Genomic DNA, 26,508 nt, shown 5'->3' with positions numbered 1-26,508 from the left:
TTCTACATATTGTGGCCATTCTTGAGTGGAAGGAATGTATTTTGTTTATGCACCAGTTGTTTACCTCTGTGGCCTTGAATTTATTAATAAAAATATATTTGCCACACCCTAGATCAGCTTTAATTCCAAAGGAATCTTATACAACATTCCCAAGTCAGGTGGCAACACGGCATGAAATGTGTCAAAGAATGAAAAGGGTGCACATGCAGAAATATAAGAAACATACTCTGATTTGTCTGCTAAAAAGATCAACCATGGATAGGGAAACTACAGCACAAATCCAACAGTAACAGCTTCATTGTCTGATTAACTTAAATCAAAGCTACTGGGTAGTGTAAGATGAATCTCTTTGTGATGAAAGGAACTGGGGAATACTTGCTTGTGGTGGAGGGAGAGGAGCTGATCAAAAAACAGTGAGAGATTACATAGATGGCCAGGTAGAGAATAAAAAGCTCTCTCCAGGATGCCTTGTAGCACAGGGAGTCTCGACATCTAAGCCAGAAGGTCAGTTCAGAAATTCGGCTCCCTGTCTCAGATTTGATTGCAATAGAAGATGCATTTGTGGCATGGTCAAATAGATTGATTGTCATCTGTAAATCTTTCTAATACATCAGAAGCAGGTGGTAAAAGTAGGAGGTTTCCTGGTCAGCAAGAACCATGCAGTAGTTGCAGTACAGCAGTCTCCCCAAGTTAAAAGATTCCAACCACAGGCTCTGTGGCAAGTGTCCTCCTTGCTTTGAGGGGTTGCTGGAGACAGAGAGAGAGAAAGAACTCTGTAGCAAATGCAAAGCTTTATATTACACTCTATGGAGAGAACTGCAAATGATGTGGACAAGGTATGTACAGGGAATGTTTTACTAGAAAATTGACTAATCTGGAACAAAGTACAATTATGCAGAGATTAGGTGGATCGGATACAATCAACATACAATCTCAGAGGAGTTTTAAAAGAAAGAGATCGTGCAGGAGAAATTTACACATTGCAAAGAAGTTATGAAATAGTTCGAAGGGCTAGTGTATTATTTTTCATCATGTGTCAAGATGCAAATACTGTATTTGCTGCTCACAACACGTTTCTGAAAACAACTGTCAACTCATAAAAGAAAATATTGTTTCCTGGTTTGCAATTCAAACAGATTAGGAGTAAACCATAAACAAGCTGGTTGATTAATTTATCAAGTAATGAAATCAATTTGCCCTGAATAGTCTCTACATCCAGATAGTAATGCAAATGATGTGAGGAGTCCTTAGGCGCACAACATGGGGTTGTCGTGAAAATGTTGGCTCAGAAATGAGTACTTTGCTGACAACTCTCCTGCTTCATACTAATATCTTAGAATTATTTAAGACATTGCATGGGGCACTGGGCCTTATGGCTCTTCTGAAAGACATAAACAACAGTGCAGCATTTCAATCTTCAAGTCTCTTATGAGTGAGAAGTAAACCTATGGCCCCAAAATTCCTATCATCCGAGCAACGGCTGACAGGTAATGCAAAACAGAAATTGGTGTCAGATTCCCTTCTCTAAAAGATGCTACTTAGAGTCATAGAGATGTACAGCATGGAAACAGAGCCTTCGGTCCAACTCGTCCATGCAGACCAGATATCCAACCTAATCTAGTCCCATTTGCCAGCACTTGGCCCATATCCCTCTCAACCCTTCCTCTTCATATACCCATTGAGATACCTTTTGAATGATGTAATTGTACCCATCTCCACCATTTCTTCTGGTACCTCATTCCATCTGCAGTGACCTACAGTCATCCATGGCTTTAGCACAGATGGGGTGATCGTCTAATTCTTCCATTTGTAGGGTTCTAATGGACCACATCACCTGTCCATCACTGCAATGTAAAGATCATCCCCAACTTTAACTCTGCATTATGGTTAATCAAATCAGTGTTCCAACCCATCCTATTCACCATCCTCATCGGGATCTGTGAATTCAAACCTACCCAGGCTCCTCAGTGTGGAAGCCACTCTCTTTCAACAGAAGTCCTACATCCAACCACTTAATGCTGATCAATGCTAATGGGACAACTGTCAAGATGACAAGTGAGTTCACCCTGACCTCTAAACCTGGTAGGGGTGGTGGTGGTTCCTGTTTGAGGACTACAGTGTCCAATACAAACCAACCTATTCTGGCACTTAAGGAGACCATTCAGCCTACCAAGTTCATGTTAGCTCTTTGTAGTGAACTCCAGTCCTAAACCCCCAGTCATAACACAAAGCCCTGAAAGTTTATCCCCTTTGAGTATCCATTCAACTTCTATTCAAAATCTGCTTCCAGCAGTCTCACAGGCAGAGAGGTCTTAGTTATTACCATTTGCTCTGAAAAAATGTTCTGCTTCACAATCAGCTGCATCCCTTGCCCAAAACTTAAAATTAATGGGAACAGCTTTTCTTTAAAGCTCATTTAAACCTGACATAATCTGGTCCACCTCAATCAAATCGCCCCTCAATTTCCTTTGGTTCACGGAAAACATCTTCTACAGTAGCTAAGATCACTCATCCCCGGAATAATCTTGGTAAATCTTCTATAGACCCTCTGAAGAGCCTTTCTCAAAAGTGTGGTGAGCAAAACAAGATGCAATACTGAAGTCATGACCTAACCAGAACATTACAAACATTCGTACCTAACTGTAAAACTGATTGGTTTCCTTTATGAAACTTGTGCCAACAGGACCTGGATATTCTAGAAAGTATTGTAGGAGACCTTATAGCCAAGAGGATGTTTGCCTCAGATCAGCAAAGAAATGAATCCAAAAGGTTGGGAGAGATTTTGAAAATTGCTGGACTGAACACTTGCGTCAATGTGTGCAGCTACAGACTCTCAACAACTTATTTTGGTAACTAAATGAAAGTTTATTTAACATCACTCGCAATTTCATGTGTTCACATCAGTCAAAGGGTACCTTCATTCATCATGTGTATTTAAGTAGCATTTAAAACATTGAATTTAAAATGTGATACACAAAAGCTTGAACTCTGAGTGAATCTGCAAGGAAGAGAATAATGTGGGAAGCATGTTTAGGGAGATGGTCACACATTGTTGGTTAGAAGCTAAGTGGCTAAGAGGAAATGAGTGACAACCAGGTTATCTAAGTTAGCAGTATCTAAGATAACCTGGCTGGCAACATAGGAATACCCAAACCAATCCCACTCACGAACAGGTCTTCTATTTTGGCGACTGGTGAGGGCTAGCTCTTCAGAGGAGTGCAGTGAGGGCCAAGTCAATGGTATTATTGGTGGCTTAGACGCTGAGGGAGCAGGGATGAAGAGGGGAAGAAGTGCAAAAATGAAAGGGAATTAATTAGTTAGGGATACAGATAAGCATTACTGTGGTCATCAATGTGACTCTGAGGTGGTAGGCTGCTCCTTGACACCAGGGACACAGCAGCTGCAAGATATTGATTTGGAGGAGGGTGAACAGCTGGAAGTCATGGTCCACATTAGCATCAGTGATAAACATAGGAAAATAGATGAGGTTTTGAAAGCAGACGATAGGGAGTTGGGAAAGAGTTTAAAAAGCGGGTCCTCAAAAGCAATAAAGTGAGAACTGTTCTCAGTGCCGAATACTTGAGAGTATGAGAGGATTAAGCGATTAAACACATGTCTGAAGAATTAGTTTAGGACAGAGCAGTTTTGGAGCAGATAGCTGGGTTGCACCTTAGCAAGACTAGGACTAACATCCATACAGCAAAATTTGTTGCTACTGTTAGAAGTGTTTAAACTAGATTGACAGAGATAATTTCTAACAGGGTATTCAGATTGGAGAAAAGTAAAACTTGTAAGTAATAAAGAAGCTGTAAAAAAAATTAGAAGACATATGAAGAAATGTCGAGCATCAAATTGAATCAAAGTTAAAGGCACTCTATCAGACCGCTTACAGAATTCATACCAGGTAGATGGTTTGAAGGCATAAGTAGGCATAATTTAATTGTCATTACAGAGATGTGGTTACACGGTGTTTAAGACTGGGAGCTGAATATTCAATTATATACTTTATTTCATTTAGGAAGGCTAAAAAAAGTCACCATAGTCCCAGAGGACCATGAGGCTGCTCGCTCATTACAGACTGGTGGTAGTTTAACCTGAGGGTCACCATGCATCAGGCCAATGGTGAGGTTGAGTGAATGAGACCTTCATGGTAACCTCAGCCTGTATGGGAATTGAACCCATACTGCAGGCATCATTCTGCATCATAAGCCAACTTTCCGTTGGACCCAAGGCTAAGTGAAAAGGGAAGAGTGGAGGTGGTGTTGATAACAGGGAAGATTTAATTCATTAGATAGGATCTTAGATTGAAGGAGCTAGCTGGAGAATTAGTTTTGCATAGTTAGAGACATCAAAGGTCAGAAACTATTATTGAGAATTGTGTATAGACCACCAAACTATAGCTGTAATGTTGGGCACAGTGTAAATCAGGAAATTAGAGGTACATGTAACATAGGTAATTCAATACCAGTGGACAACTTCAATTTACTTCTTGACTGGGTTAACCTAATCAGCACTAATGCTGTAGAAAATGGAAAAAGTTAAAAATCACAGGTTATAATCCAACAGGTTTATTTGTAAACACAACCTTTCAAAGCACTGGGTCTTCATCAAGTGGTTGTGGAGCAGGACCGTAAGACACAGAATTTATAGCAAAAGGTTATAGTGTCATGTGGCTGAAATATATTAAAACAAACTTAGATTAAATTTTTCATCTTTTAGAATGGGGTTTCCTTGTTTTGGTTTGTTAATATGTAAATACCAGAACTCCTTTTAAGTCACATTCTCAAGATACCTTTTGTGAGAAAATCTGAAGTTGTCATCTTAGCTCAGACAATGCACTAAAGGTGTGAAGTTAAACAGATTTTAACCTCACATCTTTAATGCATTGTCTGAGCTGAGATGACACCTTTTGTTAGAAAATCTGAAGTTATCTTGAGACTGTGACCTAAAACAAGTTCTGGAATTTACATATTAATGAACCAAAACTAGGAAACCCATTCTAAAAGATGAAAGAGTTAATCTACGTTTGTTTAGTATATTTCAGCCGCATGACACTGTAACCTTTTGCTATAAATTCTGTCTCTTACAGTCCTGCTCCACAACCACCTGATGAAAAAACAGCATTCCGAAAGCTGGTGCTTACAAATAAATTTGTTGGGGTATAGCCTGGCATGTGATTTTTAACTTTGTCCACCCAGTCCAACACCGGCTCCTCCAAATCATGACTGCTGTAGAAGATGGATTCCTAACGCAAATTGGAGTTTGGTTTCTGAAGTTGTACTTTGCAGAATGAACTGGGAATCAGGGTCAATTGGGTTTAGTATTGAGTAATGAGGAAGGGCCAAGAACCAGGCTGTACAGGATTTTTGCTCACATCCAGAATTTTGGTTATTTTCCTATCTTAGAACTTGAAGTTCAAGTTATTAGATTCAATGCTGATCAAAACATCAGAACAGCAACACTATCTGCTCATGGTAACCTTGTGGAGATTCCCTTGGAAGTGGAAAACGGTCAACCAGGTTTTGATAAATTTCTTTCTTATTCATATTTATGAATGTCAGCCAATCTCAAGTCTTTTGGCACCCCACCTGTGACTATCAATGACACAAAATATCTCAGCAAGGGGCCCAGCAATCACTTCCCTAGCTTCCCACAGAGTTGTAGGGTACACCCAATCAGGTCCTGGGGATTTATCCACATTTATGCATTTTAAGACATCCAGCACCTCCTCCTTTGCAATATGGATTTCACCTGTCATAGGAACATAGCAATAAACAAGACAGGAGCAGGCCATTTGGCCTGTCAAGCCTACTCCACCATTCAATGTGATCATGGCTGATCATATAACACAAGAGTCCTACAGCACGCAGACAGTCCCTTTGGCCCAAATTAGTCCACGCAGACCAAAATGTCCATCAATGCTAATCTCATTTCCCTGCACTTGGGCAATATCCCTCTAAACCTTTCCTATCTATGTATTTGTGCAAATGCTTTTTAATAAATGTTAATATAACCACCTCAGCCTTTTCCACTGTTAGCTCATTCCACATGTCCACCACCCTCAGTGGAAACAAGTTGCCTCCCAGGTTCCCTTTTATTTTTTCCCCTCTAACCTTATACGGATGCTCTCTAGTCCTCGATTCCCTAACCCTGCGAAAAAGACTCAGTGCATTCACCCTATCCATGCTTCTCATGATCTTATACACTTTGACAAGATCCTCCCTCACCATCCTACATTCTGAAAAGCTCCTAGCTTGTCTAACCTCTTCCTATAATTCAGACTATTGAATCCTGGCAACACCCTTGTAGATTTCTTCTGCATTCTTTCCAGTTTAATAACATCCTTCCTACAGCAAGGTGACCAAACTGAACACAGTGCTCCAAGTGCAGCCTGACAAATGTCCTGTACAACTGCAACAAAATTTTCCAACTTTCTTACTCAAAGCCCCGGCTGATGACGGCCAGTGAAACAAAAGTCTTCTTCAATGCCCTGTCTACCTGTCACTCCGCTTTCAGAGAACCATGCACCTGAACTCCAAGGTCCCTCTGTTCCACTCATTCCTTAAGGCTAAACCATCCACCATAAAACTCCTAATTTGATTTGACTTTCCAAAATGCAAGACCTCATACTTATCTACATTAAACTCTATTTTCCATTTCTCGGCCCACTTCACCAGCTGATCAAGGTCCTGCTGTAATTTCTGCCAACCTTCCTCACTGTCCACGATACCTCTTACTTTAGTGTCATCTGCAAACTTATTAATCATGCCTTATACGCTTTCAATCAAATCATTGATATAGATAACAAACAGCAATGAGTCCAGCACCAACCCCTGAGGCACTCCACTAGTCACAGGCCTCCAGTCCGACAAGCATCTTTCCACTGTTACCCTCTATTTCCTACCAGCAAGCAAATTGTGTCGCCCTATCAATGACACAAATATCTCAGCAAGGGGCCCAATAATCACTTCCCTAGCTTCCCACAGAGTTCAAGGGTACAGCTAATCAGGCCCTGGGGATTTATCTACATTTATACATTTTAAGATATCCAGCACCACCTCCTCTGTAATATGGATTTCACCTGTCATAGGAACATAGCAATGTACAACACAGGAGCAGAAGCAAGCCATTTGGCCTGTCAAGCCTGCTCCAATATTCGATGTGATCTAGAGTCCTACAGCACAGAGACAGGTCCTTTGGCCCATTCTAGTTCACCTTGGACCAAAATGTCCATCAACACTAACTTCAATTCACTGCACTTGGCCTGCTCAACCTTTCCTATCCATGTATTTGTTCAAATGCCTTTCAAAAGTCAATATACCCACCTCAACCACTTCTGCTGACAACTCATTCAGCATGCATACCACTCTCATTGGAAAAACATTGCCTCTCAGGTTCCCTTTTATTCTTTCCACTCTAACCTTAAACTGATGCCTTCTCATACTCAATTCTCTAGCCCTGGAAAAAAAGACTGAGTGCATTCACCTGATCCATGTTTTTCGTGATCTTATACACTTCTAGAAGATTCCCCTGTCTCACTATCCTACATTCTAAAGAATGGATTCCATGCGATCAAACCTCCAGAGAAGCCTACCATGTGGAACCTTTTCAAACGGCTGATTGAAATCCACATAGACTACATCAACCACCCTGTCCTCATCAACCTTCCTCGCCACTTCATCAAAGAACAGATTTGTGAGACATGGTCTCCCATGCACAAAGCCATGATGACGATTCCAACTTTCTTACTCAAAGCCCCGGCTAATGACGCCAGTATGCCAAAAGTCTTCTTCCGAATTAAACACTGCCTTTCCAAATGCATGTATACCTTATCTTGCAGAATATTCTCAAATAACTGATCTACCACAGATGTTTGGCTTACTGGTCTATAGTTGTCAGGTTTTTCTCTGCAGCTCTTCTTGAATAAGGACACAACATTCGATACATTCCAGTCTTCCAGAACCTCACCCTTGGCTAACAATGATCCAAAAAAATCAGGAATATTTTCTCCAGCTTCTTGCAGTGTGCTTGGATATATCTGGTCAGGACCAGGAGGTTTATCTACCTTCGTATATTCTAATACATCCCACACCTCCTCTACTGTGATATAGACTATTCCCCAAGATATCAGCACTAACTTCCCCAAATTCCCAAGTTTTCATTACTTTCTCCACAGTCAACACGGAAAAGAAATATTCATGGAGGACCTTGTGCATCTCCTGCAGTTCTACACAGACAATTTAACTATGGTCCTTGAGGGGTCCTATTCCATCGCTAGTTATTCTTTTTCCGTTAATATACTTGAAGAACCTCTTTGTATTCATCCTAATCTTCTCAGCCAAAGCTATCTCATGTCCCTTTTTCATCGTACTGATTTCCTCCTTCAGCAAACTCCTGTACCCCCTATACACTTCCAGGGATGCCCTTGATCCCAGCTGCCTGCACCTGAGCCATACCTCCGTTTTTTCTGGTCAAAGCCTCTTAACCTCTTGTCATCCAGGGTTCCCGATTCCTGTCAATCTTGCCTTTCAGCCAAACAGGAATATATAGACCTTGAACTCTAGCTATCTCACTTTTAAAGGCCTCCCACTTGCCGGTGGTCCCTTTGCCTGCAAACAAATTTCTCCAATCAACCCTTCAAGATAATTCCATCAAAATTCATCTTGACCCAGTTTAGAACTTGAACTTGTGGCCCAGTTTTGTCTCACTCCATAACTATTTTTAAATAATTGAACTTTGGTCACTGGTACCCCACTGCCACCTCCGACACTTTCCTGCCCTATCTTCCAAGAGTAGGTCGAGCTTTGCCTCTTCCCGAGTAGGACCCTCTATATACTCCTTGAGCAAACGTTTCTGAACTCACTTAATAAATTCCACCCCATCTAAGCCTTAAACTCTCTTGCAGTTTCAGTCTATGTTAGGAAAATTAAAATTCCCTACTACTATACAACTCATCCAACCCAGTTTCCACTTTCTTCCATATCTTTTAATCCCCACTAATCCTAAGAACTATATATAAATCTTTCTTAACAGTCTTCAATTTTTTGGCCTCAAGAGTTTCCTGTGGCAGAGAATTCCATAGGCTCACCACTCTCTAGGTAAAGAAATTCCTCTTCATCTCAATCCTAACTGGCCGGACCTCTTATCCTTAAACTATAACTCCTGGTCTTGGATTCTCCAGTTATCAAAATATTCTTTCTGTATCTACCCTGTCTAGTCCTATCCATTTTACTGATTTCCATTAGATCCCTCCCACCTCCCCAACTTTTCTAAACTCTAGCGAATGTAGAGTCATAGAGAATTTAGCATGAAACAGATCTTTTGGTCCAACTCATTCAGGTCAACCAGATATCCTAAATTAATCTAATCCCATTTGCCTGCATTTGGCGCATAACCCTCCAAACCCTTCCTATTCATGTACTCATCCAGATGTCTTTTAAATTTTGAAATAGTACCAGCCTCTACCACTTCCTCTGGCAGCTTGTTCCATGCATGCACTACATTGTAAGGAAAATAAAAATTACCCTTTATGTCCCTTTTAAATCTTTCCCGTCTCAGCTTAAACCGATGCTCTCCAGTTTTGAACTACCCTATTCTGGGAAAAAAGGCCTTGGTTATTCACCCTAACAATGTCCCTCACAATTTTATAAACCTCCATAAGGTCACCCTTCAGTCTCCAATATTCCAAAGAAAATAGCCCCAGCCTATTCAGCCTCTCCCTATAGCTCAAACTTTCTGATCCCAGCAACATACTTGTGAATCTTTTTTCAATACTATCAGGTTTAACATCTATAGGTGAAGGGGTAAATGTAGGGGAAGGGGTCTGGGTGGGTTGCGCTTCGGCGCGTGGGTGTCAACTTGTTGGGCGGAAGGGCCTGTTTCCACAGTGTAAGTAATCTAATTTAATCTAAAAAAAAATAACAGGAAGACCAGAATTGAATGCAGTAATCTAAAAGTACCCTAACCAATATCCTGTACCGTGTGGAAGTGCCAAGTAGTGGACTGGGTTAAAAATCACACAACACCAGGTTATAGTCCCTCAGGTTTATTTGGAAGTACTAGTTTTCAGATTGCTGCTCCTTAATTGGGTAACTGTGAACAGCAATCCAGGTTTGTTCAGTGTATTGTTTCAGTTGCATGACACCATGATCCTTTGCTATAAATTCTGTGTCATTTGATCCTGCTCCACTGTGAAAGCTAATACTTTCAAATAAACGTGTGATTTTTTTTTAAACAATGTCCTGTAACATGCCTCCCAACTCCTATACTCAATGCACTGATCAATAAAGGCAAGCATACCAGACTCTGTCTACCTGTGGGTCCACTTTCAAGGAATTATGAACCCGCACCCCAACTTCACTTTGTTCGATAACACTAAGTGTATAAGACCTGCCTTGCTTTGCATTACCAAAATGCAATACTTCACATTTATCTAAATTAAACTCCATCTATCACTCCTCGGTCCATCTGATCAAAGTCCTGTCTCTCCCCGTATGCCATCCACGAATCAGTCTACATATTCAAGGCTGAGATTGATAGATTTTGGATCTAAAGGGAATCAAGTGACACACGGGGATAATGTGGGAAGGTGGATTTTAAGTAAATCTCCAACCATAACTTGACTGAATGCTTGAACAGTGTTGATGCTAAATGGCCAACTACTGTTCCTGATTTTTGTGCCCTGTTAAAATGTCTGTACTATTGAATTATCAACAGATCTCGTTGCTGTGGCCTTCCTCTCATACAACAGCACTGACCCTAAAGGCGTAGGTTTGGACATGCAGGACATAAAAAAACCAGAGATCACAATAATCTCTGATATAGTCACAGGCATAAAAAGGGCAAAATGCCTGAGGAAACCTTCTGAACCAATCCGTTTTATCTTCCAAAATAATCAGGTTTGTCAAGTTATATTTTTCCTGCAAAAAGTGTTCAATTAACATGTACAGCCAAATGATTCAATATAATGGCAAATGGCAATAATCTATAGAAGATCTACTCTACTTTCAGCAGCATGAGCACAGATAACGGCCAACAGTTTATAAAATTTTTTAAAATTGCATTTACATGGCACTTTTCACAATCTCAACCATCTGAGGATATTTTGCCAATTTTTGAAATGTACTCATTGTCACAAAGTAGAAATATAGCTGCTAATTTGCACGCCCACAATAACCAAATAATCTGTTTCCGTGTTGTTAGTTAAGGGATAAATATTGGCAACAAGATCAGGAGGGGAGCTCTTCTGTTCTTTGATAACTATAGCCAAAGCATCTTTTATATTCACCTGACAGGGAAGCCAAGATTCTGGATTAAAAATCCCATTCAAGACATGACATTTCAGATCAGAACTGCCTCAGTACTGTGCTGGAATGGCGACCTAAAGTACTTACTTTCAATGTCTCAAGTAGTTATGAACTCAATACGCTCTCACTCAGAGACATAGTGAGCTACACTGCAATGGGCATCACAGTGGTTCACTAGTTAGCACTGCTGCCTCACAGAGCCAGGGATCCAGATTCCATTTCACCATCAGGCAACTGTCTGTGTGGGTTTCCTCTGGGTGCTCTGGTTTCCTGCCACAGCCCAAACATGTGCAGGTTAGGTGGCTTGGCCATGCTAAATTGCACCTAGTGTCCAGGGATGTGCAGACTAGATAGGCTAGCCATGGGAAATGCAGGGTTCCAGAAACAGGGTAGGGGGAAGGGCTTGAGCAGAATGCTTTTCGAAGGTTTGATGTGACTTGATGGGCTGAATGGCCTGCTTCCAAACTGTTGAGATATGATGATTAGATCAGATATCGAACTACTTGGTCAAAAAGGAATCTTTTAAATTAGCATGGTGGTACAGTGGTTAGCACTGCTGCCTCACAATGCCAGGGACCTGTGTTCAATTCCAGTCTTGGGTGACTATCGTGCAGAGGTTGCATGTTCTCCCCATATCTGCATGGGTTTCCTCCAAGTGCTCAGGTTTGGCAGACTGACCGTGCTAATTTGTCCCATAGTGTCCAGGGATATGCAGATTGGGTGGATTAGTCAGTTATGGGAATAGTATGGGATGCGCCTCAGAGGGTCAGTGAAGGATTTATGGGCCAAATGGCATCTTTCTGCAGCTTAGGGATTCTGTTTGATTCTGTTCTGTTCAAACTACAACCACTGAAAAAGAAAACTACCACAGCCTACATGGACCAATGTACAGAATTACAGTACAAGTGAGGCAGTGCTGGAATAAGTGGTAAGTCTATATGTACAGGTAAAAGTGGCCTTGTGACTCAGTGGTAGTGTCCTCGCTTCTAAACAAGAGGCCCAGGTTCCAGTCTGACCCATTCCAAAGGCTGACTTGTAAAATATTACTCAGATAAAAGAGAATCATTTTTAAGGACATGGGACATGAAGGGATTGGGGCGATATTAGCATAATGTTGTTATGGGCTTAATGTCATATATTCCTTTATGAGGAAACTGTCTAGAAATCTAAAGGCTTGGGCTAATGTTATGGTAACATGGGTTCCCATGCCACCAGAGCACCTGGTGGATTATAATTTAAAATCTGGAGTTGAAAGTTAGTAACAGTGACGGTCACTAAACCTATCATCGAGTGTCGTAAAACCTACTTGGTACACTGATGCCATTAAGAGAAAAGATCTGCCATCTTACCTGGTCTGACCGCTATGCAACATTTAAACTGCTCTCTGGAATGAAGTAGCTAGTCACTCAGTTCAGGGCAAATAGGGATGGACAACAAGTGCTGGTGTTCCTAGCGACACCTGCATCCCTTGAAAGAGCTTATTTTTCTCCTTTTCTGAGGGCAATGACTGTTTGAAGGTAACAGAAAAAGTTTACAAGGATGCTGATAAATGCACAATGCATCATTGGCTTTTCAAATAGATGTGTAGAGTATAAACAGAACATTGTGCTAAACCTTTCTGTAAATCACTGGTTAGACCTCAACTGGATTACTTTGCATAAAAGATGTCAAGAACTTGGAAAGGATGGAACAACCATTTATTAAAATTATACCAGAAATGAGGAGCTTTATCAATATGGAGAAACCAAAGAAGTTGGGATTTTTCATTCAGAGAAAAGAAGCTTAAGAGGATAAACAGGTCAGAGGCTGGGAATTCACTTTCTCACTTCTAAAAGCCTGTCCACCATTGGCAAGGCATAAGTCAGGGCTGTGTTGGAATACTCCCCACTTGCCTGGATGGCTGCAGCTCCATTAACTTCAAGAAGCTTGATGCTATTCAGGATATTTTCAATATGCATTATCTCCATTACCGACACACAGTGGTAACAGTGTACTATCTATAAGATGCATTGCAACCACTCAGCAAACCTCATTTGAATGCCTCCAAACTTTGAACTCCACAACCTAGAAGGACAAGGGCAAGAGATATACTGAAACACAAATTCCCCTCCAAGCCACACACCATCCTGACTTAGAACCATATTATCATTCTTTCAGTGTTACAGGGTCAAGATCCTGGAACGCCCTCCTTAACAGGACTTCAGATGTACCCATGCCACAGGGACTAAAGCAGTTCAAGAAGGTGGTTCATCACCACCTTCTCCAGTACAGTCAGGAATGGGCAATAAATGTTGGCTCTGCCCACTTCCCATGAATGATTAAAGAAAATTTTAAACATGTTTTATGTTACTTTCTTCTTCTTTTAACCAGAGAACAGACGGATGTAATGGATGTGTCAAATGTGCATACTTAAAGAGTGGAATGGACAACAACAGTGCATCTTTTGAAAAGTGTGACACAGAAAATTTCAACGAGACCCATATTGTATGCAAGTGTAATCAAGTGTCTGACTTTGTTGCACTGGCAAAAATGGTACAGTCCACAACTAAATTATTTCAATTTCAAATAGGTGATGAATTGACAACTTCTCATCATAAGTTAAAACTGTGTATTTTCTAAAGGTATTCTTAATTAAAAAAGGAAATTCAGACTTTGATCCTAATATAATCAATTGTGAATGTCATCTTCTAAGGAAAGTAGGTTGGTGGTGAATTAGTTGAGGTGGCTAGCTTGTAGTTCAAAAAATAGAGGGTGAGCTCAGTTGCATGGAAAATTATAAGATCAACGGTAAAGCAGAAGATAGAATTGCAGATTTGTGATGTTATCAGATTGTTATCAGAAAACAAAAGGAAGGGACATGTGTGAATGTCATATTGTACCAAGGAACCATAAAATTGTTGGGAAATTCAATAATAGAAGGCTTTGTATCTAAATGCATAAAGGAGTCAGAATGAACCAATGGTGCAAATCAAAGTAAATGAATTTGATCTATTGTCATAACAGAAACATGGTTACAAGGAGATGAAAACCGAGAACTCAACATTCAGGAATATTTGATCTTCTGGAAAGATAGGAGGGATGGAAAAGGTGATGGGGTAGCCCTGTTAATAAGCAATGACATTACATCAGTTGTGAGAGATGATCTAGGCTTACATAATGTGGACTTTATTTGGGCAGAGGTTAAAAAAAAAGAACAACGAGTGAAAGACGGCATTAGTAGGAGCAGTGCGCAGATCTCCAAATCGTAGACGCTCTGTGGGAAAAGCTAAAAATCAAGAAATAATACCATGAAAAAAGAATTGAGCAATAATTAATCTTCATGTTAATTGACTTAATCAAATTGGCCAGGGTAGCTACTACAATAAATTCGTAGAGAATATTACAGATAGTTTCTTAGAGCATTATGTCATGGAGCTAAACAAGGAACAAGCTATCGTTGATCTGGTAATGGGGTGGGGGGGAGCGGAGATGAGGCAAGGTTTAATGAAAGACGTCAGAGTAAACGATTCCCTAGGAATAGGACCATGACAGAATTTGATATTCAGTTTGAGAGTGAGAAACTTGTGTCGGAAATAACTGTGTTTAACTTAAATCATGGCAATTACAAAATGAGATATAGTTAGATAAAATGAACTAAATGAATAGATTAGTAGGGAAATAGTAAGTAAGCAGTGGCAGTCATTTAAGGAGGTATTTCATGGCTCTTGCAAAAATACATCCTAGTAAGAAGAAAAGATTCTCAGAGAAGATAAAACAGCCATGGCTAACCAAGGATGTTAAAAAGAGTATGAAGTTGAAAATAAAAACCAATAAGGGGGCCAAAGTCAGTGATAGTGCTGAAGACTGGGATAATTTCAGAATTCAGCAAAGGAGAACCACAAAGATAACAATCACTGAGAAAATAATCTACGAGGCCAAGCTAGCAAGGAATATTGAAACTGACCATAAGAGCTTCTTTAAAAATATAAAAAGCAAGAGAGAGATCAAAGTGACTATATGCCCCTAGAAAATGAATCCAGGGAGATGATGTTGGGAAAGAAGAAAATAGCAGAGGGGTTAACCAGATATTTTGCATCAGTCTTTAGAGGGGAAGATACTACAAACATTACATTTATACTGAAGAATATGGGGAGGAGTTAAACACCGTCACCATCAGTAAAGGTGTTGCATTAGACAAACAAATAGGCTAAAGGCAGTTAAGTTCCCTGGCCCTGATGGTTGCATTCTAGAGGCAGCTACATAGATGGTGGATGCATTGGCTATAATTTTCCAAAAATCCACAAAAGGATCAGAAAAGTGCTATTGTGACAACTATATTCAAAAAGGGCAGGGTGCAAAAAACATGTACAATCAGTTCTGCTCATAACAGGTGTTTCTTCAACACAAATTGGTTTAACACGATTGAAGAATTTAGACCACTATTTATAGAATGTGAACTTTCTTTACCTGTATTTGCTATAACACGATTCTGGCCCCATCAGTTAAATGGCATGGCTAATGCGTGATTTTCTTGTAGTGCGAGATCGCATGAGAACAGAACTATCACATTATATCACAGCCAATAGTAATTACAGGCCGATTATCCTAACATCTACTGTTGGAAAAGTACTGGAAGCAATTATTAAGGAAGTAATAGAAGAACATTTGGAAAACCATAACCTAATTAAGCACAATTAGCATGGCTTCATGATAGGGAAATTGTATCGGACTAATTTCTTAGTATTTTTCAAGGAGGTCTCAACCAGAATGGATAGAGAGGAACCAGTATATGTGTTGTATATAGTCTTCTAGAAGGCTTTTGACACAATATCTTACAAAAGATTCAGTAATAGGAGAGGCCCACATTGCTGGAGGTAGTCTATTACCATAGATAGAGAACTGGCTAATGCACAGGAAACGGTGAATGGGTATGAGGGATTCTCTCTCAGGTTGGTGGCTTGTGACCAATGGGGTTCCACAGTGCTCAGTGCTTGGGCTACAACTGTTCATAAAATATATCAATGACTTGGAAGAAGGAAACAAATATACTGTAGTCAAGTTAGCAGATAACACAAAACAGACGGAAAGGCACATTGTGAGAGGGATACAAACAGTTTACAGAGAGGTATTAATAGGTTGAGAAATGCAGTTTAATGTGTGAAAATGCGAAAATGTTCATTTTGGAAAGAAGAACAGAAGAACAGAATAATAGAATATTATTTAAATGGAGATAAGTTGTGGAAAACTGCAAAACAAATGGACTTGGAGGGACTTGTGCACAAAACACAAAAGCTAATACATAAGCACAGCAGGTAATCAGGAACGCTAATTGAATATTGGCTCTTACTTCAAGGAGGTTGAATTATAAGAATAGGGAAGTGTTACTGCAATTGTACAAGATGCTGGTGAGACCACTTCTGGAGTATTGTGAGCAGTTTCGTTGCATATTTAGGGAAAGATATTACTCTATTGGAGACAGTTTAGAGAAGGTTCACTAGGATGATTCTTGGTTTGGAGGGATTATCTTATGAGCAAAGGTTAAACAGGTTGGACTCTACTCAGTGGAATTTAGAAGAATGAGAGGTTATCTCATTGAAATATACAGGAATATTTAAGGGGCTTGACAGGGTAAATGCTGAGATGATATTTCCCTTCATGAGAGAGTCTATGACCTGGGGCGTATTCTCAAAATAAAGGAGCACTAAGGAGGAGTTTTTACCGTCTTACGGTTATGAGACTGTGGATACTTTGCCACTGAGAGCTGTGGGCCAGAGTCCTTATGTAGTTTTAAGGCTGAGATAGACAAATTCTTGATCATAGGGGAATCAAAGGAAAGTGGACATAAGGAATTTCAGATAAGCCATGATCTACTGGATGGCACAGAATGTTCGAGGGGCCAAAGAGCCTATTCCTGCTCCTTTTTCTGATGATCTTAATGAAAACAGTGTAGGTTAAATGTCCCTTCCAGCTCTTGGATCTTGCTTCCTTGCTTGTCCAATGCTACACCAGCAACTATCTCTCACTCTTTGTGTGACAGAGAGAGATGTCTACAGTCCTTCAAGGCTAAATACCTATGCATTTAGAGAAATAGCTAGTGACCCCTGCCCCCCTCATCACAACAACAACTTGCACTTAAATGGCACTTTTTAAGAGAGAAGATCAACACAAGGAACTTAGCACAGCTGCAGGAACCAAAGAGACCAAGTCTAATTAGGATAGCTGGGGTGGGTTTTAGGGATGGATATTTTAGGAGGTGAGGCAGGTGAGAGCTGGAGGGAATTTCCAGGAGTTAGATGTGGGTGGACATCCCTTTTATGCTCCACTGGTGCATCAGCTTAGATTTTATGCCAAAGGCCTAGCTAGCAAGGGATTCAATGCACAACCTTCAGACTCAGAGGTGAGAGTGTTATCCCCATTACGCCACATCACTAATCACTTAATAGACATTCATTAACCCAGTACAGGTGATAGCATTGCAACACAACTTACTTTAGACTGAATGTATTGTTTTATATTTTGTTGCAGAGTTGCTGTTCATCTATACTAACGGACATTGGGATCTTTGTGACATTGGCGTGTATGGCCATCACACTAATTGCACTGGCAATTTGTTCAGAGAAAAAAACAGTCATCTTCCCAAGTCTGTTGCTGGTGGAGCTGTCTGCCCTGACAGGTTTCGATGTAGTTGGGCATGTAGTCGGCTTCAGGGTAAGATCATTGAATTTATAGACAGCAGAACTTACAAACTGAGTCAAGGTTACAGAATGCCCAAAATCCAGAGTTATATCATCGGGTCGGCGCTCAAGAAGATACAAAACTTATACAAAATACAAAGTCCTGCTGCTCCGTCAAGCCTATGACAACACCTTTACAAAATACTTCCTCCTTCTCATTGTCTTTCCTTCCCAGCCAAGTAATCTGATGGGAAAAGGGTTACCAACCCTCCAGGATTGGGACGAGAGTCTCCAGGATCCTGGTGGATGCAACTGTGGAGAAAAGTCATAGTCACACTGAAAAAGAAATAGTGTTTTGTTGTTTTTTATTTGAATATTTCTCTTCACCAATTATGAAGTATGGAAATCAGAGAGCCAAAATATTTTTTCTCACCCATGGTCAAGCATCATCAAATAGATGATGGTTTATTTTGCTTTCTAATTGGCAGAGGAAGACAGTGTGTTACGCACAACATATTGGTCAGCTGAAGACTGGAGCCCAGCGCAAGTTACATCCAGGAATATGTTTTATCACAGTTAGCAACCCATCTAGGAGCAGCAAAACAAAGTAATCAGTGATGGTAAAGGAAAACATATACTGGATAATTTCTCTCCAACACCCTCAGGTGATCAAAACTGGTCCAGAAGATCACAGGGACCAAGAGTGACTTATAAAGATAGTACATTGACTTTCTATCTCATATGTTCTTATTGTGTAATATAATGTTCCCCAAACTATTTTCTGATATGACCCCATTTTTATTGACTCAGATTTTGTATGACTTCCCAGGTGAAAATGTAGCAGGTAGGGAAGTACATATATAATTGAGTAGGGGGAGGGGAAATGCCCCCATTTGCCCATCCATCCATTTACCACCATTTTATCCCTACATCTTTCACTGCCAAACCCCGTTTTACCCTTCCTTATATTACTCTGACCACCACTTTCCCCTGATCTCCCATTTATGGGGTAGTTGATAAAAAGACAGGTAAAATGGACACCTAGCGCTTCACACAGCAGAAATCAGGCCTCACTGACCATTCATTTAAGTCACACACTCCAGTGGAGAAATAGTGAGATATGAAAGGAGCCGCACTGTGGTCAGGCATCAGAGTTTCACAACAGCCTTGGCTGAGAAGATTAGGGTGAATCCAAAGAGGTTCTTTAATTATATTAAAGGAAAAAGAATAGCTAGAAGAGAATAGGACCCCTCAAGGACCAAAGCTGACATGCACGTGTGGAACCGCAGGAGATGGGCAAGGTCCAATAAATTTCTCCTTTATTTTTACCATGGAGGAAGACAAGAAGACTCGGGGACTTGGAAAAGTTAGTAATCACATCTTGAGGTCAGTCCATATCACAGTAGAGGTGGTGTTGGATGTATTAGAATGTATGAATGTGGATAAATCTCCTGGTCCTGACCAGATATATCCAAGAACACTGCAAGAGGCTAGAGAAGACATTGGGGGGGCTCTGGCTAATACTTTTGCACCATTGTTAGCCACGGGTGAGGTTCCAGAAGTGGATAAGATCTTGGGAGGTACGGATTGGGTGAATGCACTCAGTCTTTTTTCCTAGGGTTGGGGAATCAAGGACTGATGTACATCAGTTTAAGGTTAGAGGGGAAAGAATAAAAGGGAAGCTGAGGGGCAACTTGTTTTACACAGAGGGCGTTGCACATGTGGAATGAGTTACCAGCAAAAGTGGTTGAGGCAGGTACATTAACAACATTTAAAAGGCATTTGGACAAATACATGGATAGGAGAGATTTAGAAAGATATGAGTCAAGTGCAGGGAAATGGAGTTAGCATTGATGGACATTTTGATCAGCATGGACCAGTTTGGGCCGAAGGGCCTGTCTCTGTGCTGTAAGAATTTATGACTTGATGACTTTGAACAGCCATTGCTGCTTCTGAGCTCACGAACCCAAAAGTCTTGTTTTACAACTCTATAAGATATCTTTCGTATGAATTGCATTCGTATGAATTGACAACATAATTTTTCCAAAATAAAAATATTTCTGTAATTTAATACTTTTTATCATTGCTTTGCAGAATCATTTTGAAGATACTAAATCGATAATAACAATCACATGTTTAATTATTTCGGAGGTGTCTCTCATGGGCATGATCTTCATTTTTACACACTGTTCCTTAGCAAAGACACATGTTAGCAACTCTCACATTCATCTGTGTCTGAACTTGTTCTTAGCAAACATGCTGTTCATAACTCAAAGTGACAGAGTTTGTAACAAGGTAAGACAAATCCTCCACACCAAGTGGCAATTCCGTATCTAAAAACAACAATGAAAAGCTAAACCTCTCTATGGTGTCTGCTAATATAGCAGATAAAAGAACTGAATGACAATCAAGTAAATATTAATGTATTTATCATTATACAACGTCATTTCAAACTGAATGGAACACAATCCAAACTCTGCCTGTCAAAAAAAATTGAGATCACTGACTAAATCTAGAAACACAAATGGTTACATTTGGCCCCTTATGTCTGAAGTGTCTCACAGCTCATACCTCAAGCAATTTAAAACTAAATCCACTGCCCTGCCCTCTTTACCATAGTTCTAAAGTGCCTTCTGCTTCAAATTACTATTCCATTATCACTTCTCACCATTTAGGTAATAAGCTTCTTTTTTATTCTTCCTTCCAAAATGGATAATTTCACATTTATCCACATTATACTCTATTTGTCACATATTTGCCCACTTACTTACCTATCTTTTGTAACCTCTTTGTGTCCTTTTGACAATTTACCTATTTACTTATTTATTGTTATGCCATCAACTAATTTAGTAACCACATCTGCCATCCCTTCATCCAAGTCATTTCTCTGAATTATAAGTAGTTGAGGACCAGCACCCAGACTTGTGACACACTATTCTTTAATTTTTTGCCAAACTTAAATGATTACTTCAAATCTGTTTCCTATTCAGTGGCCAATCTCCCATCCATGCCAATATACCCTTTACACCATAAGCTTTTTATTTTCCGCAATAAGCTTTGATGTGGCACCTTATCAAATACATTCTAGAAATTAAACTGTGGCACATCCACTTGTTCCCTTTTATCCAAAGCACGTGTTACTCCTTTAAGGTGTCCAGTAGATTGATCAAACAGAGTTCACGTTTCCATTTGAAAGGGAATTTCTAGTATGTTTTGTTTCTATCTTTCATTGCTAAAGCTGATTATTTGCTTATTGCAATTGTGGGACCTTGCTGGCTGAAAATTAGCTGCTGTTTCCTCCAATACTGTCAACCCTTCAAAAAGGACCTCATTGGCTGTAAAACATTTTAGGTTGGTTTGAGTTTATAAAAGCTCTACTGAATGACATTATTACGTTCAAAATCTCTACTATGTCAGTACTTAGTCCTTGTGCTCCAAGTGAATTATTTCTTATATTTAAAGTTGCTCCTTTCCTTATAACTATACTTTCCCATTTCTAGCATCATCATTCATTGTATCAACTGGAAGAAATCCTTATAAATCAAATTGCAGGTGTCCATCCACACGTTTGTTTTAAATGGAGCATTGAGATCGCTGACAAACTCCCGAAGGAACTCTATTTGCTTGCAAATGGTTTCTTTATTTTAAAAAAAGGCAGTAATGTTGCAAAATATGCCATGATCTTACTAAATGGCAGAACGGAACCGATGGGCCGATTGGCCTACTGTGCTCCTACATCTCAAGGTCTCGTGTTTAAATAGTTATTGTTCAATTAGTTCACCCCTTTCTATGACTTACCTTTGAACAGTAAAAACATTGGGACTTGGGTCTGAAAATGATCAGTATTATTTTGTTTTCAAACAAGTCTACCATATTATCAATGCAATCAAATATTTTCTGTTTTTTTGGGCCTGGGTGTGAAATTCTATGGCCTTTGTGGCTTCAGCAAGGGAAAAAGGTCGCTGAGAGATGGACATTCATCCACTCTTCAGGGTCATCGAATCTTCCATTAACGCATTTTGCCCACTTTCCCGATCCATGCCTCAAAGGCAGTTTTATTAGCTTCATGCTGCCAGTATTGATAACTTCATACTGCTTGAGTAATGCCTTACATTTGCAAACCAACATGGCTTAGAACATAGAACACTGCAGCACAATACAGGCCCTTTGGCCCTTGATGTTTGTGACGACCTTTTTTCCTACTCAGGATCAAGCTAACCGACATACCCTTCATTTTACTATTATCCATGTGCCTACCCGAGTCGCTTAAATGTACCTAATGTGTCCAACTCAACTGTCACTGCTGGCAGTGCATTCCACAAACCCACCACTCTCTGGTTTAAAGATCCAACCTCTGACATCCCCCCAAACCTTCCTCCAATTACCTTTAAATTATACCCCCTCACAATAGCCATTTCTGCTCTGGTTAAAAGTCTCCAACTATTCATTCTATCTATGCCTCTCATCATCTTGTAAACCTCAACTACCACCCTGTCTCTTCTATGGGCCAGCCACTTCTGTATCCAGACAGCCAAATTTCCCTGTATCCCATGCTTCCGTACTTTCTGAATGAGCCTAGCATGGGGAACAATATCAAACGCCTTACTAAAATCCATGTTCACCACATCCAGTGCTCTACCTTCATCAATGTGTCAAAGAATTCAATAAGGTTTGCGAGGCATGACCTGCCCCTCACAAATCCACGCTGACTATCCCAAATAGTGGGCGGCACGGTGGCACAGTGGTTAGCACTGCTGCCTCACAGCGCCAGAGACCCGGGTTCAATTCCCGCCTCAGGCGACTGACTGTGTGGAGTTTGCACGTTCTCCCCGTGTCTGCGTGGGTTTCCTCTGGGTGCTCCGGTTTCCTCCCACACTCCAAAAGATGTGCAGGCCAGGTGAATTGGCCATGCTAAATTGCCCTTGGTGTTAGGTAAGGGGTAGATGTAGATGTAGGGGTATGGGTGGGTTACGCTTCGGCGGGGCGGTGTGGACTTGTTGGGCCAAAGGGCCTGTTTCCACACTGTAAGTAATCTAATCTAATCTAATCAAACTATGCTTTTCCAAATAATCATAAATCTTGTCTCTCAGAATACTCTCCAATAATTTGCCCAGCACAGATGGAAGACTGACTGGTCTGTAATTCTCAGGTTTATCCCTATTCCCTTTCTTGAACAAGGGATTAACATTTGCCACCCTCCAATCATCTGGTACTACTCCAGTGTACAGTGAGGATACAAAGATCATTGCCTCAACAATTCTTCCCATAGTAACCTTAGGTATATCCCATCGGGCCCATGAGATTTATCTATCCTCATGTTTATCAAAATTTCCAGCACATCCTCGTTCTTAACATCAACCTGTTTGAGCATATCAGCCTGTTTCACGCTGTCTTCACAAACAACAAGGTTCCTCTCACTAATGAATACTGAAGCAAAGTATTCATTAAGGACCTACTCAACCTCCTCCAACTCCAGGCACAAGTTCCCTCCACTATCCCTGATTGTCCCTACATCCTCGTCTTCACATTAGTGTAGAACGCCTTAAGGTTTTCCTTAATCCTACCGGTCAAGGCTTTCTCTTGCCCCCTTCTCACTCTCCTAAGTCCAGTCTTCAGCTTCTTCCTAGTTACCTTGTAACCCTCTAGAACCCTGTCTGATTCTTCCTTTCTCAACCTTAAGTAACCTTCCTCCTTCCTCTTGACTAGATATTCCACATCTCTTGTCACCCAAGGATCCTTCATCCTACCATCCCTTGACTCAGTGGGACAAACTTATCCAGCAAGTGCTCCCTGAACAACCACCACATTTATGTCGTACATTTCCCTGAGAATGTCTGTTCCCAATTTATGCTCCAGTTTCTGCCTAATAGCATTATAATTCCTTCTCCCTCAATTAAATACTTTTCCATACTGTCTACTCCTATCCCTCTCCATGACTATAGTAAAGGTCAGGGAGTTGTGATCACTATCACCAAAATGCTCTCCCACCGAGAGATCTGACAACTGACCTGGTTTGTCGCCAAGTACCAAATCCAATCTAGTTGGCCCATCTACATAGTCTAGATTAGAGTGGTGCTGGAAAAGCACAGGTCAGGCAGCATCCGAGGAGCAGGAAAGTTGAAGTTTCATGCAAAAACCCTTAATCAGACGCTGCCTGACCTGCTGTGCTTTTCCAGCACCACACTAATCTAGACTCTAATTTCCAGCATCTGCAGTCCTCACTTTGTCTACTTTGGCCTATCTACATACTGAGACAGGAATCCTTCCTGGACACACCTGGCAAAATCTGCTCCATCCAAACTATTTGCACGAAGAAGGTTCCAATCAATATGAGGGAAGATGAAGTCACCCATGACAACAACCCTGTTACCTTTGCACCTTTCCAAAATCTGCCTCCCAATCTGCTCCTCTCTGTCTGTATTGCTACCGGGGGGGAGGGGGGGCATTATATAGAAACGCCCAATAAAATGCTGTTCCTTTACGGTTTCTGACCTCCACCCAAACTGACTCAGTAGTCAAACTCTCCTTGGCAACCTCCCTTTCTGCAGCTGTGATACTATCCCGGATTATCAATGCCACTCCCTCACCTCTTTTACCCCCCTCCCTATTCCTTTTGGAATATCTAAACCCTGGAAAATCTAGCATTCCTGCCCCCCGTGATACCCCAGTCTCCATACTGGCCACAACATCGTAACTCCAAGTACTGATCGATACTCTAAATTAATTACCCTTATTCCTGACATTTCTTGCATTAAAATAGGCACACTTCAACCCATCATACTGACTGCAACTTTGCCCTATGATCTGTCTACATGTAGTATCTGGCTGTTTACTAGCTAGGTCATCCTCTGAACCATCCCCAAGCCAAACTAGTTTAAACCCTCGAAAAGAGCTCTAGCAAACCTCCCACCCAGGATATTAGTGCCCCTCAAATTCTGGTGCAACCTGTCCTCCTTGTACAGGTGCCACCTTCCCCAGAAGATATCCCAATGATCCGCATAACTGAAGCCCTCCCTCCTGCATCAGCTTCTTGGATTTATCATTTGAAGCAGCAACTTCCAGTATCATCCACATTGATGCAGGTTATAACAGTGACATGCTCCGCTCTTCGTTTTCCACCATTACACTCTTCAACAGCAAACAACAAAATGGGAGAAGACAGGGAAATTGTCCAGTTTTATCTGTGGTAAAAATGTCTACTGCTGCATTTGCCCGAGGCTTCATGCTCCAGCTTGGTATAACTCCACTCCAATTAAGTTGACACAGTTTTATGGCAAGTGTGCATGACTTCAGGTGACTCAGAGTTACCAGTCTGGTACTTTTGCTTATCCCAGGTACTCTTCCATTGGATTTTCTATCCTGTTGGTGTGAACGGCTGACAACTTCATCAAAACCAAAGTTTGGTGTTAGCCAAATTTGTCTCTCATAATTTCACTGTTAGCAGAAATGTCAAATAATCTTCCAATTTGGCTCTAACATATCAATTCATATCTTCCCTTGATTTTTAGACAGTGTGTGCAATCACTGCTATCGGGTTACATTATCTCTATTTGACGGTGTTCGCTTGGATGTTTCTGGAAGGACTACAACTTTACCTCATGTCAATTAACCTGAAAAACATGAGGGTTGCCAGTTCTACCACCATGCAAAAATTCAAGATCCCATTGTGCTATTTATCCCCTGTTGTGTTAGTGGTGCTTTCCGCAACAACATGTCCAAATGCATGTGTGTCACATTGTCAGTGAGTATTGGATTTCTTTGTTTTACTTCCAACTCCACCCCCACCCCCCACCTCCTTTCCAAGGATTTTACATTGAAAATCATGTCATAGTTTTTGTATTATAATTGATTCCTGGTCTTATACAATGCCAAGATCTTCTGTTTTCTCCCCTCATTTTCTGAACTAGCAGCTGACTATTCTGGTCTTAGTCATGTTGCCTTTGGAAGTTTGCTATGCTGTGCAAACTGGCTGACCCATTTCCTATATTAAAACTAGGAGGATTCAGTAGTGGATAGCTTTCCTGCCTCTGAATCCTGAGGCTGTGAGCTCGAATCCAACTCCAAGATTTGAGTCCATAACTCAAGCTTTTGAGGGAATGCTCCACTGTTGGAAATACCTTTCAAATGAGATATTAAACCATGGCTACCTTAGGTGGGTGTAAAATATCAAGAGGACCTAATTTGCTCAAATGCACTTTAGGAAGCCCTGAGGTTGTGAAAGTTTCTGTATCATTTTAAGTTATTTTCTTTCAAAAATACTCCCAGAAACATCAGGAGAAAGGATGTGCCTTTGCATCAACAATTAATGAGAGTTTCATGAACTGTCACAGAAGGAAGAAAATCAAGATTCTGCTAAAACTTGATGTGTGGAAAATAAAACCACAGCAGATAAACAAGAAATGCTTTGATCCTCCATAATGAAATCGCCTTGTAGCTAAATGGATAAATCCTTCCAAAAGATTGTCATTTAAAATAATTAAAGAAATATTCCAAATCAAGCTAAATTGCTTGTTTATGAAATCTAACTGCATGCCCATATATCACTGCAT

The 26,508-nt window shown here is 40.6% G+C and overlaps 1 protein-coding gene across 1 annotated transcript in view; it reads left to right on the top strand.

Annotated features, from left to right (window-relative positions):
- LOC140468100 (adhesion G protein-coupled receptor E1-like) overlaps window positions 1-26,377 on the top strand; it is a 30,152-nt gene extending 3,775 nt beyond the window's left edge. The window contains exons 4-10 of the mRNA XM_072564279.1: window positions 2,684-2,849; window positions 5,406-5,519; window positions 10,717-10,898; window positions 13,677-13,838; window positions 17,811-17,993; window positions 20,054-20,254; window positions 26,225-26,377. Of these exons, the coding sequence (XP_072420380.1) occupies window positions 2,684-2,849; window positions 5,406-5,519; window positions 10,717-10,898; window positions 13,677-13,838; window positions 17,811-17,993; window positions 20,054-20,254; window positions 26,225-26,377 (1,161 nt within the window). The remainder of the gene's footprint in view (window positions 1-2,683; window positions 2,850-5,405; window positions 5,520-10,716; window positions 10,899-13,676; window positions 13,839-17,810; window positions 17,994-20,053; window positions 20,255-26,224) is intronic.
- The last annotated feature ends 131 nt before the right edge of the window (window positions 26,378-26,508 follow it).

Source organism: Chiloscyllium punctatum, chromosome 46 (genome assembly GCF_047496795.1).
Source record: "Chiloscyllium punctatum isolate Juve2018m chromosome 46, sChiPun1.3, whole genome shotgun sequence".
NCBI classification, from domain to species: Eukaryota; Metazoa; Chordata; class Chondrichthyes; order Orectolobiformes; family Hemiscylliidae; genus Chiloscyllium; species Chiloscyllium punctatum.
Note: the sequence above shows the minus strand (reverse complement) of the source record. Positions and strands in the feature narration are given on the sequence as shown.